At 35.7% G+C, this 13799-nt stretch overlaps 1 protein-coding gene across 3 annotated transcripts in view; it reads right to left on the bottom strand.

The window, feature by feature from the left end:
• Positions 1–13799, bottom strand: part of STX18 (syntaxin 18) — a 67441-nt gene that overhangs the window by 13814 nt on the left and 39828 nt on the right. For all 3 annotated transcript variants that reach the window (XM_086611651.1, XM_086611652.1, XM_086611653.1), the window contains exons 3-6: positions 9742–9857; positions 8494–8571; positions 8324–8390; positions 4266–4381 (exon numbers count right to left, since the gene is read on the bottom strand). In XM_086611651.1, the coding sequence (XP_086467777.1) occupies positions 4266–4381; positions 8324–8390; positions 8494–8571; positions 9742–9857 (377 nt within the window). The remainder of the gene's footprint in view (positions 1–4265; positions 4382–8323; positions 8391–8493; positions 8572–9741; positions 9858–13799) is intronic.

Below are 13799 nucleotides of genomic sequence, written 5' to 3'. Positions count from 1 at the left end.
GTGAAGGGTGTAAAACTACTCACAACGCATTAAGACTTGTTAGGGCACAAAATACTGTAGCATGTGTCTTTTAACAGCAGAAAACCACACGTTTTCCAGAATGACAGTCTATATGCAAAGCTATTCTCTTCCAATGGGACTTGACAGAACTACCAGCTCCTCATTCCAAACAGTAAAAACAGAATCTCAAAGACATTTTGAGTAAAGTTCACAGGATAAACTCAATTTCCTCATGCTGTTCAAATGCACATTACAGTGCAAGTCCTACAGCACACTGTGCGAGGGGTCTTCCTGCATGTAACAGGAATCAGATCCCATGGGACAAACTAACTTACACATCATACCTGCTTCATTGATTTCAATAGTATTTTCCCCTTTTGATTAAAGCTAATCACTTGCATAACTCTTAGCAGGAGTTGAGCATAAAAGATCTTGAACAGCTATTTCTGGAATATTCCCTTCTGGAAGATTTATTTTTAGGCTTAATTATATACTTCTGATTATAGACAAAGAAGTTAGAACGGGAGAGAAAAGAAACTAAGCTACAGGAACCTGCTGTTTCTGAAACTGTTCTAGCATCAGCATTTACAGTCCTAACAATAAGGCAGCACTCCTGAGAAGGCCTCTCTTTTCCCCACTGGCTTTGGCATTTTTACAAAACCCAAGAGATTTGCATCACCCCACAACGGATCAAAACTGAACCTGCTTTGACTTATCAGATGCAGGTTACAAATTAAAATAGAGAAAGATTTAGTTTTCACTTTTTCATAGATTTCAGACTTCCTATTTATCTAAGTCAATTTTTTCAGGCATTTATAAGTATTTTAATTTGTTTTGTTATGACCTTCTAAACCTGATTTTTTTCAATTGCACAAGCAGCACCGATGCATCATCATTCAGATACTGACTTGTCTTGGGAAGACTCCTATTTATAAACAAATACATGAAAAGGATTATAAGGAAAAATTTTCCCTTCATCCTTCACTATATCTGGGAAAACTCTTGAAAAATAAGTATTATAAAAAGAGTTTTGTTGTATATGTCTCCCTTGTAAATGTATATTTTGCTTCCCAACAACCAAACCAAGATGTATAAACAAAGTCAATGTTACAAATGAGGGATGTGGATAAGCAATAGAGTAAATTAAAAAAAAAAAAAACACAACAACAACAAAAACGAAACACAAACCCAAAACCAGATCTGTTCTTTCTTACAAGTAATAAAAAATAAAGACATGAATATCATTAGAGATTGTTTAGAAAGGATTCAACTCTCTTTTCCATGGGGTATCATCTGTATTTCAAGTCTGTTTCACAGAAAGACAAAACTTACTTGTTTAGGTAACCAATGTATTTACATTATATCAAAGTAATAATTAATTATTTATCGGATTCAAAGAAAAGAAGATAATTAGTTTATGGAGCCAAGAAAAAAAAGATATATTCCTATTTTATCCCAGAGGAACCAATTACTTTCAGGCACTGTCAGCACTGTTAAAAAAACAGCACCTGTAAGCAACATGATTGCTAATAAGCAAATATACTTATGGTAAGAGGTAAGCAAGAAACATGTATCTCCCCAGGGTTCCTCCTGCCACTGCAGTACCTTTCTGACTACTGGGAAAGTTGTTCTGCAGCTTTCATGGAGCTGACATGAATGCTTTGCTACAATCCATCCAGCAAAAGCCAAACTACATTACTTTTGCAGAAAGAGAAGTAGTTAACACATGATGGAGATACAAAGTAATAATCAAATCCTCTGAATCCTTTTCCATGCTGAAAGGAGACAGCTGCTAAGCTTGTGGATCAGTTGAAAAGCTACTCATTATTTACATTTATTTCCATAAACCAAATGTCAAATTTGTAATATGCAAATAAATAATGTCAGCGTATAAAAGCAATCTCCAGAGATACTATTGTCCTACCATGAGGCATGTTCAGTATAATTCTAATGTAAACAGGTGTTTTGCCTCAAAACAAAAGTAATCACATTTTGCTTTGGTTTCTGCCAAAAAAAATAGACAAAACCCAAGTTTTGCTTCAGCAGACCAAGCAGGATATTCAGCTGTTCATCATAACATTCAAATTAAGGACAGGACCACAAGCTGCTCTCAGAAGAACTATCTTCACAGCTGAGATACTTAACACAAGGGACCCAGGCACACTGATGATGGCTAATACATAAATACAAATGATCACCAGTCTCTAACCCACCAGCATCCTGAGGATGAAACAGTTTATTTCTAAACATAATAATTTCTCCAGTTTCTTGAAAATTTGCAAAGTTACTTGGGGGGAAAAAAAAAAAAAAATCAAAGGCCACAATATTTAAACTGAGCTCCTTGTTTCCTAGTCATGTCGTTCACGCTATTTCCATGCTCCAACAACCACCTACGAGCGAAGTCACACGGCTGATTTCTATAAGCAGCACCAACCAACACTTACCCTTCTGCGAGGAATCACACACTATGTGCATTTACAAACTGTTTCAGACAGATTTATTTTGATACACAAGTTTCATAGTTTTCTCAAAGACTAGTCAGCAGTAAGTACTGCATCAGCACCACTTGTGTGACAGGACCCCTACTCTTTAACAAAAAATTAAAACTAATAAAAGTAAAAACTGGAGTAATCAGAATTAACGTGCAATAAACAAAGCTTCAATTCTGTTTATTGCGGTGGTTTGCTGTGTCCAAGGCAACCAAAGAACAGATTTTTTGAGCTAAAAATTGCGATGTGACACTACGTGGTGGGAGCGCACGCTTTCAGAGATTGTGGAGACACTCGGTAACAAGGAAAGCGCACAGGGCAATGAAGATGCTACTGCACTGCTGCTTCTCTGCCCGCACTAGCTCACAGCTGCAAAACACTGATAACGTGCAGAGGTGAAACTCATCTATGTGCCTGTGCGCTGCATCACTTCAGACATACTACAAAAATGCAGTAGCACTAGAAATGACACATAATCAAAACCTTCACTTCTTACAATAAATTCAGTGTGAAGGAGCGGGGGAAGCGTACTGAGAGGGCTGCTTAAGTACAAACTGTTTAGGAAGATAAGCAGTGCCATATCAGAAAATGAAACTGCTTGCACACTGTGAGGTAATTCAGGATTAGAGTCTTCACACAGAAATGGAGTACCCACTTCACAGGAACCCACCCTTTGTACAGCCCTAAAAACTCCAACCAGAGGAACTTTACTCTTTTAATAAAAAATCAATAAAGAAACAATAACTGATTATGAGAATAATATTGGCCATCTAGTGCATTTCTTCTGTCTTGATAAATTATTATCCCAATGTAATGTCACATTTCATACAGTGTCAGTTTCTCTCTCAAAAAAAAATTCATGCTGTAAATCACAGGGTACTTTGGACTCCTCTAGACAGCACAAGCAGGAGAACTCAAGCCAGGGAAAGCAACTCCAGAGTCACTGAAACAAGATGATTTCCCTTCAGTTATGAAACCTGAAGTTATCCGCATAGTGGTGGTACTCCAAAAGGCACTCTGCAACAAAGTTCTGCCAACGCACACATCCCAGCACAGACCAAAAGAGCTAAGAGAAGGGACTTGCATCTCCCCAGCCTCAGAAGCAGGTCACCAAGGCTATGGTAGCAACATTCACAAGTCCAGTCAAGAACAGCACCAGCTGAAATGACTCTGGAGTCAGCCAGAAGTCCAAAGCAGTCTCTCTATCTCCTGCCCACTGAGAGATGAGATGCAATCCTTCCAGAAACTCGATGCTGTGGATAACATCATCCTCAAAACTACTGGATCTGACCAGCCAGTGACCTCCTCTCTATGAGCATATTCTACCTTTGACTTCCTAATGTAGAAGTGTCCAAATCGCGATCTCTGTGCTTAAAAACAAACAAACAAAATATTCCCAGAAAGTCATTGAGCTACTGTCCAATTCCTTGCCATCAGTGAATGTGGAAAAATCAGATGGATCTCAGAAAATATGTAAGTAGATCGGTATTGATAAAAAAAAAATAAAAAGGAGAGTTCACACACAGTTTATTAAAAGGATGAAGAATCCAACAAGGCATAAGACTTTTTTAGCTGGTTGGAAAAAGCACATCAAAAAGTTCAAGATTTTGCTTCCTCAGTCTCACAATGTGCTTCACAAAAGCCTAATCAAGTCAGGGAAGATCAAAATAGAAAAGGTGCAAGTCACAGGAACAAGCCCTTGTAACGTGAAGAAAGTACTATTGAACAGACAGGCCTTGCTACAAAAAGTGAAATATAACCAGGTTTTATTCTTACCTTCGCTTTCCTCAGCAGAAAGTTTTTCTTCAGAATCATCTGAAGCATTCTGTGAAGATTTTTCAGGGGGAAGAGGTGATTTGGATACATTGTTCTGCTCAGGTTCAAGTTTGGACCTAGAAACACAAGAGTCTGTAATTTAACTGATATTACACACCTGAATTTCTCTAAAATGAGAACAATCACAGATTATTAAATTCAACACTAACTCCTGCAAACTTCACATTAAAGATTTCCCAGTCAAGATGCAAAACATCATTAGCAACTTTCCCTGAAATATTATAACAAAAGCAAAGAAAGCATGGACAGTATTCCTGAAAAATGTTCAGAGTCAAGGAGAATTTTGAAGAACATAGCATAAAATCACAGACATTTTATTAAATTTCCTTTCAAAAATCCAGTGTATTAGAATATATATATTTAAACAAACCAACCAAACAACATTTTGGTCATATTGAAAATTCTTTTTAGTAACAATAGCCAACACCACTACTTCATTTATTATTTTTTTTTCAAGTAATAATTACAATTTTACTTTATATTGTCAATTATTATGAAGGAAAAGTAAGAAAATGCAACAGAATTAGCTTTTTCCTGAAACAAGCTTTAAAGAATAGTTTAACCAGGATGAAAGCAATCCTTACCTTGTTTGCCAAAAGACACAATAGACCATTTAGAAGCAAGGAAAAGAAAAATCATATGTAGTGGACAGATATATAGTACATCTAAGTCCCTGCTATGTAATTTCAACACAAAGGCAATGAAAAAAAAAAGAGAGAAGCGTATTCAGTGATGATACATTACGTACTTGTCAAATACGTTTCACTGTGGCACCAAAAAAGCGTAAAATTAGTGACAGTATATTTTCTCCAGTAAACCTCTGTGATTTATTGTTGTCTACAATGAATTCTGTAACTGCTCTGTAGTAGACAGTTAAATGCTTAGCAATTATGCTGTTAGAGAAGCTAAAGAACAAAAAAACAAAAAGCAATGGGCTGAATCATCTGCTGTGCCACCTTTATCACTTCCTCTCCTCTCAAATATAATCAACAGTTAATTTCATTATGATCTGCAGTCTTCCCTTGCTGCTTAACAGAAGGTGCTGGATTTTATGTTCCTTTCCTTCTTTGTATTGTGTCTGAATTCTAACCCATAATTAGAAAATTCTGAGAAAAACAGAATATAATACATTAGTCATCACTGAGTGACTACGTTATTTAAACAAGAAAACCCAGTAATGGGGAACTTCTCTTAGTTCTAAAAACTCTGCAAGTACTGGGCTTTTGGTACTTTTACAAAACCTCTTCTTCTCTCATCTCCTCTCTCTCAAGTTCCAAATTTGCCTTACAATGAGGAAAAAAGACCTATCTGGATGTCCATGCAGTTCAAGTAATACTTCTGATATTAATAAAATACCAGTTTCTCAGATAATAAAAATATCAGCTTGATTTGAGTAACTGCACACATAATTCACAAGATCTTCTAATGGAAAAAGAAGTAAACAATTGAAATTGAATACAATTTTGAATACCAATAAATATAAACACTGAAAATCACAACCAAGTACCTTTACAGAAAAAGCTGCTTCTCTTTCTCAGCTTTTCATTTTGGGGAACTAGTCCTATGTAATTGGCAGAACTTTTTAATCAAAAAATACGAGTTAATCCATAAAGGCAGCTTATGTAGGAAAATTGTAACATTAAGGCAATTTCTTGAAGAGCTCAGGGTGTTTATCAACATAAAAGGAAAAATGAAGAAGTCCATTTCTACTGCAAGTCTTTCAGTATTGTCTGATACATACATATTTTAAGTTACTAAATTGCAGGAAATAAGATCTGCTCTAGGATTAATTTAAATAAATGTATTCCTTTATTGCTTGTTGTCCTCACTTTTCACTGTATGCTAATGTACGAAGTTTTCAATTAAAAACGAACAAAATGCCTGGGATATACTATTTAAAGAACGCCTCGTTCTTTTAAGTGATGGAACATGTTCTTATTATCACACAAAGCGTCTGCAGAAATCCTTGGGGAAATTATGAATCAACTAGTTGAAGGCATATGAAAAAGACAATTTTTCTTCAAGTCATCATAAAGATTGGTTTATGATTTATTTAATTTGAATTTTAATTTAAGTGACAGTTTAGCCATTACATCACATCTGCAATGCATACAGACTCCACTTGATCAACATCTGTTTCCTAGTTCTTACGTCTATAAAAAAAGTAAAGAGGTGTCCTCCAATACTACACAAAAGGACTACATAGAATGGTTTGGGTTGGAAGGGACCTCAAAGATCATCTAGTTCCAACCCCCCTGCCACGGGCAAGGACACCCTCCACTACACCAGGTTGCCCAAAGCCTCATCCAACCTGGCCTTGAATGCTTCCAGGGATGGGGCATCTACAACTTCTCTGGGCAACCTGTTCCAATGCCTCACCACCCTTTGAGTGAAAAATTTCTTCCTTATTTCTAATCTAAATCTGCCCTCTTTCAGTTTAAAGCCATTTCCCCTTGTCCTATCACTACATGCACTTGTAAAAAAGCATTTTTTGGATTATTTTTTAATGTTTTTTAAACATCTTCTGGGTTATTTTTTAATGCCTTATTGTGGTATTCTAACTTCTGAAATAAGTTTCATTGCTCCATGCTTGGCAAACATCAAATCAAGTTGTTTCCTCTGTTTAGTCATCTGAGAAATCTTGAACCTGGGATTTCACATGGTAAAAAATAATATAGGAGAGAAGAGATGGTACGTGCTAGCCAATTCTATCACTGCAGGAACAATGCTATCTTTCTCTGAAGTTCTTTAGTGTGAAGAATACTGATATGGTTATGTATTTTTACATGAAAAACATCAGAGTTTGTTTCTGTATGTTTTTTCTGAAAAGTTATGGGAGTTATAAAAATACCAGTGCCTTCCTTTTCTCTCATTACTTCTTACCAAATTTCCAAACTGGTTTGGGGTATTCTTTTACTTGGTTTTGGCTTGTACTACTATTCGGGTCTCAGGAGGGTATATTTGAGTGAATCTAATTGTGCTCAATCATGCTGCATCACTATAAGTAAAACGTACTTACGGACTTTGGAAAACATCTCTCTAATGTCAATGTAAATAGCTGATCGAGCCAAATACTAAACACGAGCAGCATCAAGCCTGGGAAAAAACACTCTAGAATTTATTTATTATTCTGTATGTTCTAGAATTTGTTATTTTTAAATTAAAATGTATATAATGGAACTTCAGGTTAGAATTCAAATAACGCAGATTGAGAAGACATGGAAAAGCCTTTCAGGTGTTAAAAAAATTGCAAATCTGTTCCTTCTCCTTGTCATTCTTACACTTGGGAGCGTGCAGAAAAAGAAACTGAGAAAGTATGTTTTTTGACACTTGACCAAAAAAAACCAAACCAAAACAGAACACAAAGCCAGCAAGCACATCTTTAACTTCTAGACATTTTCACCTCTATGTTAGCAGCCTGAATGTATGACACAACAGGGAGCAGAAACTCTTTTATTTCAATCATGTTTCTACTTTCCATGAAGACCTGACATGTCAAGTAGCATTTATTCACAATATAATCACAAAAAAAAAAGATGGAAAACAAAGACAGAGAGAATGAGAGAGAGAAGTAAACACCTCTTGTACTTAAATAGACAGCATCCTAAATAGGATCTTTGAGACACATTACTGATGTGCATGATTTCTTTCTAAATTATTTTATGCAGAATATTACTTAATGGGGGACACAAAAATATTTTGTTGCATTTGTAGAAGTCCAATAGGTTTGTTAACCCACGTTTTACTGATTTGGTGCTTTAATCATTTACACAAATGAAGAGTACAACACTTGTTGGCACTCTACCACTTAGAGACTTAAACTCACGTGTCAGAAGTGTAAGAGAGCCCTGGAATGCACCTGCTGACAGCAGAAGTTGCTCATCCAACTACAGATTTCCATTAAAACAATCTCCTTAGAATCTGAACATGAATAATGGTTTTGTTGAATGTCCTAAAAATGAAAGGCACAGCTAAAGTATTCTTTTGACACTACTCACAGTCTCTTCTTATCTATCACTCGCTTAACTCGGATGGCTCTTTGTTCAGAATACAGCTTACACACTCCTGTTCAAGACAGCAGAAAACAAAATTTCAGGTTAGAAAAGCATGATTTCTTTCTTGGAAAATACAATCAGTCATTTTTAACCATTCAATAAATACTAAGTACTTTTTAAATAATCTTCAATGAAGTCCAAGACAGCTGTTCTGTGCTCCTTTACCTGAGCAGACTGGATACCCTTGTGTGCTGAAATACAAAAGAAAGATATAAACACAACCTTTTAACTTTTTACTGAATTACACAGAAGTTTGCATTTTTAGTTGATAACACAAGTTATATCCAAGAGTCTATTAACATTTTATACATATTACGTATTAGTATTTATTTGCAACATAGCCATATTTAAATATAGGTTCTGTAAAACAGCAAATTATTACAATAAAGCAAAAGCTGAAAACAACAACCATATTTACGTTATTGACTCGTTACATATGCCACTGAGTCATATTAAGTCAATTACATTTCTAAACAAGAATAGATGTCACCAAGCTACAAATATCAAAACAGATCTAGAGACTGAACTTGCTTAAGATATTGAACATCTAACATTTAAAATTCTCCAGTGTATAGACTACGTGGAAATCTTTGGGATTTATTGTGACAAGCATCCTTTTAATTCACATATATTAATATTTCTTATTTTAATACTATGAAGTTCCCAGGCATGACTGACTTTGAATGACTGTGAATAACATAGCTACAACTATGTTTAAAAGGCATTTCAAAGCTGATGAAAATATTTGGTATATTGATAAAACACACACATACAGCAAGTCAACTTGAAAATGGCAAAACAGAAGTTCTCTCTACAACTTCCATACGATAGTATTGTAAAGGCATGATCCCATACTCGAGTTGTCAAAACCAGTTACTTTACCAGGACTCTGTCAAAGCTATTTATTTAATTATCTCAAACTTGGAAAGATTACACTTGTAATACCTTATAGGTGCACAAGCTAGAACGACACAACCATTGAATTTAGTGAGCTTTGTTTCAGGCCTCTGTGCCACAGTGCTAAATTACTACTCAGGTAGTAAACAGACTTAAATAGACTTTTTTAAAATAGATTTTTTTAAATGGACTTTTTAAAAATAGATCTTTTTTACACTTGCTAATTAAGAGTATTTGAACAAATAAACAAAATTCTACGCTCTGGCATCTCCTTCCACTGACTTTAAAGTAGATTACGTACAGTACTAATCAGTCAATGGGATTACACAGATGCAAACAAAAAGACAATCAGACTTCATGAATCTTTCCAAAAGCATTTCAGATTCACCATCCAATATTCAGCATTGTATTAGCTTTTATCAATAACTAAGGAAAAAACCACATTTAAGAGTTGCTCAGTTTACCTTCTGCTCTCAGCTGATGAATAGCATCGGCACACGTCCTCATAAATATCTGAGCATCTTGATCAATCTGATCCCGCTCTGTATCTGTCATCCTCACATACTCAGACATAATATGGCTGCGAAAGACAACAAATTCACTTAGGAGATCCCAAACATAAAACCTACAAGTACACATCTTAGACCCTCTTCCCACTCACCATCTTCACAGAAGCTTTTCTGCAATACTGATTTTCACAGAAAAAGAAGTAAAAAGTACAATAATCATCACTGAAAAAAAACAGCACTCCTGTAAAGCTAGGAGTTTTTTTTTAAACATTTTTGACTCATAAAAGATGTAGAAAAAACAATGTATCTTATCATCTTGTATATAATCAAACACTGAGCAGATCAGAAAAAAATACAGCTGGAAAAATGTATCATTACCCTCAGCACTTATTCCAACAAAGCATATTTCAATTCTAAAAACACGGGAACAAGTAGGATAAAGGAATAGCTCAAATGTTAAAATAAGTACAAAAAATTGCAACTTATTTTACTTCAATGTATGTTTTCATTATCCTAAATACTGAGCTTCATTTTTAAAGTAGCTGTACTATGAAATCTATGAATTCAAACCAGAGTGAAGAAGAATACTGGAAAACAATGCACATTTTTAATAACAGGTTGATTATAAGATTTATTAAAACCTGTCCCATTTGTTTGTTTTTATTTTAGATTATACATTATGTATTTAGTATTTTCTAACTGGATTAATATATTTTTTGTTACTAAATTAATAAAAATGGAGACCTGTCAGTAAAATATTAACACACTGTAAATAATCACCAGAAAAGCATACTGTATAAATGTATTTAACAGTGTTTCCACACCCATAGATTGCAGGGTGCTTATCCTACGTTCATCTTGAGTTTCCTGATGATACTTTCATCACAGCCTATTGTATTTGCTTTTTAAAAGAGAACAGAAAAGCTTAATTCATGTTATCATTTTAATTCAGATTTTTATTTATATGTGAAATTTTCCCATCTTCATAAAATCATAGAATGGTTAGGGTTGGAAGGGACCTTAAAGATCATCTAGTTCCAACCACCCTGCCATAAGCAGGGACACCCTCCACTATACTAGGTTGCCCAAAGCCTCATCCAACCTGGCCTTGAACACTTCCAGGGATGGGGCATCCACAACTTCTCTGGGCAACCTGTTCCAGTGCCTCACCACCCTCATAGTAAAGAATTTCATCCTTAGATGCAACCTAAATCTACCTGTGTTCAGCTTAAAGCCAAGCCCTTGCAAAAAGTCCCTCTCCAGCTTTCTTGTAATAATGCCAAATCTCGCCCGTGTCTGCTGCGATCCCTGCCACAGGGATGCCCACAACCAATTCACATCACCCCATCTCATCACATACAAAACCACCAGTTCCTTCCTGCATCTTCAATGCACTGTCAGCATGGGTCTCCCAGATCTCCTCCACAAAGCTTTATGCGTACTCTAATATCCCTGAATATTATATTAAAATCTTTTCATTCTCATCCCATGTGACTGGTTGCACATGGAAAAAGCAGCACATGGTTCATTTGGCTTGAAAAGTAGTTTCTGCTTACTGGCCAGCTAGTACACAAGCACAGATTAGCCAGCAAACAGTAAGGCAAACTAATTAGAAGTAATATTCTGTATTTTACTTGTTTGTTTACAACACTGCCAAGTATTTGACATCTAAATACCAGAGCTTTTTCCTCCCCCTCTGGTTAAAACTATTCTAAATGTCTATAAAAAATAAATTATTTTTTATAACTTACAGAGATCTTACAGAAAAGCAGCCACATACAGTCTTCCCATTTATATTTTACTAGCTGAATTGCTCTCCTTTGGTCAGGACAGACGGGTTTCATAAATTTGTGGCAAAAACCCTATTGTAATCAGTGGTCTTCTATGCTCTAACTCTAATATGCACTCTCTGAGAAAGCAGCTTCTGGATGCTCAAAGATTTGAAATTGTCTGATTTTAGAGACATCTGATGGAGAGGCTTTCCACAGCCTGTTTAAGATGACATATTAATAGTTACACATGCAATGTAAGATAACTCATATTGTTAAATATATTAGGACAGATCTCTCCCCTACTCTTTGCATAGCTTATACAGATCAGGCTTTTTGTTATTAGTCTGTGGCATAAGCAAGTTCTTAGCATGTGTAAAGCCAGAAAATTCATTCTTACATCCATCTCTGCAAAGGCCCAGACAGAAGGGGACCATTAAGACAATCTGGTATGGGATAACGCATAACACTGTTCAGCGAGCCCTGCCTAGAGAGTTACCTGAACATGTTAGGGTGCACAGATTCAGGGGGAAAACAAGGATGGAGTAACAGTTTCATGATGGCACCTTGGTGAAGCAAAAAAATCCTCCACTCTTCTATTTCAGATTACAATAGTAAGTTCTGGCTAGTCTACTACTGAATAAAGTCCTTGTCTTTATACATCTAGGTTCTTGCACCCTGCCCAGCTTTGTGGTATTTGCAAAGTTCTATGCTTTCCATGCGCTCTTTAACATTACAGGGTAAAATAAAGATTACAAAATGCAAACCAGAATTGTCTCTTAAATCAGACTTGGAAATACATATAAAAAAACCTGCCTCAGGCATGCTTTATTTTTTTACTAACAGTGTAACTAGTAGTAATATAGTGATACTCTGAGGATAATTGTAACAGCTTTAACATTGAGAAACAAGTTGTTCAGTTACTTTTCATCGTTGCTAATACAAAAATATGTTAGATCACATTCTTAAATAGGAGTTTCACAGCTTCAAAGGTAACAAAATGCAACTTAATCCAGTAAAAGAGAAATCAAATACTTTTCTTTTTATAACTACTTACAGCTTACATAGTGTCTGGGACCAGCGCTTTTGAACAAAAGCTTGTCAAGCCACTTAGAGGCAAGGATACCTGAAATCCAGCCTCTTTGAGAAGGCAAGAACAGAGTCATACAATCACATCTCACTATTTCAAAACACATATGGCATCCATTAGTACTAACAGGGTACCAAAGTTCCCACTGCACTCCCCAGTAAATCTGCACATGAAGATTATACTGAAAATCCATCTAATCACCACCCTTTAGCCTTACTGTAAAAAGAACCATTCGTTTAAAAAGAACATGCCAAAAAAATCCAAAACAAAACAAACAAACAAAAAATGCAGCTGTGTCCTGTACATCAGATACACAAATACTTGCTCAGAAGTGCAGTGGCAGCATCATAGCAATAGGTCGACACCCTTCTTGACTTAGTGATGTCAAACAAACCAGGTTTTTCCAGAAGCAATCAGAATAATTAGCCAAGAACACACACTGGCTAATGCATGCAGATGAAGAAGGACGAAGGGGGGAAAAGAAATTCTTCTAGAGTTTTATCCTAATCAGTAGGAGAAAGCTTCAAGAGAAACTCTGGCTGGAAGGCAACTTCGGTTTTTCGCAATTTTTAAGAAGAGAAGTAAAGAGTACGATAAAGATAGTGGCCACCAAGTAGGACTTCAATAGTCTAGAAAAATTAGTAGGTTAAATTGCATAGAAAAGAGAAACCTAAAAAGGAACAAAAAAGAATTAAGGTGAGCTAGTAGTTTTCATACAGAAATTACATTACGATAATTTGCAATTCTGCCCTTGATGAAAGGGAAGAATAGGCAATGCAGTGAGAGATCAACTTAGCTACTTCATGAGCTCTTCACTGAGCAAAACCACCAAAAGCAGAATGCAAAAAGTGCAAATTAGGTCTGATTGCTACTGAGAAGTCTAAAGGAACACATTTAGGGACACAATCAGAAAAGGGCCAACTGCAGGAGGAGAAACAACTGGCAAGGAATGCCAATGATAACAACAGATTATTTTGCAAATATTACTGTGAGAAACACCTAAGAACATGTTGTCACTGAGTAGATACACAAAATACACACTAAGTATGAATAAATTCTAGACGTTTGTTGCTTTTTTGCATTAATTTTCATCACTAAGGTCACTTGTAAGCTACAGTTACTATTCCCTTTAGCTTACTGCTTCTAAATCATCT

This window comes from Tauraco erythrolophus, chromosome 5, assembly GCF_009769465.1.
Source record: "Tauraco erythrolophus isolate bTauEry1 chromosome 5, bTauEry1.pri, whole genome shotgun sequence".
Classification (NCBI taxonomy): Eukaryota; Metazoa; Chordata; class Aves; order Musophagiformes; family Musophagidae; genus Tauraco; species Tauraco erythrolophus.
This window is presented reverse-complemented; position numbering and strand designations above follow the sequence as displayed.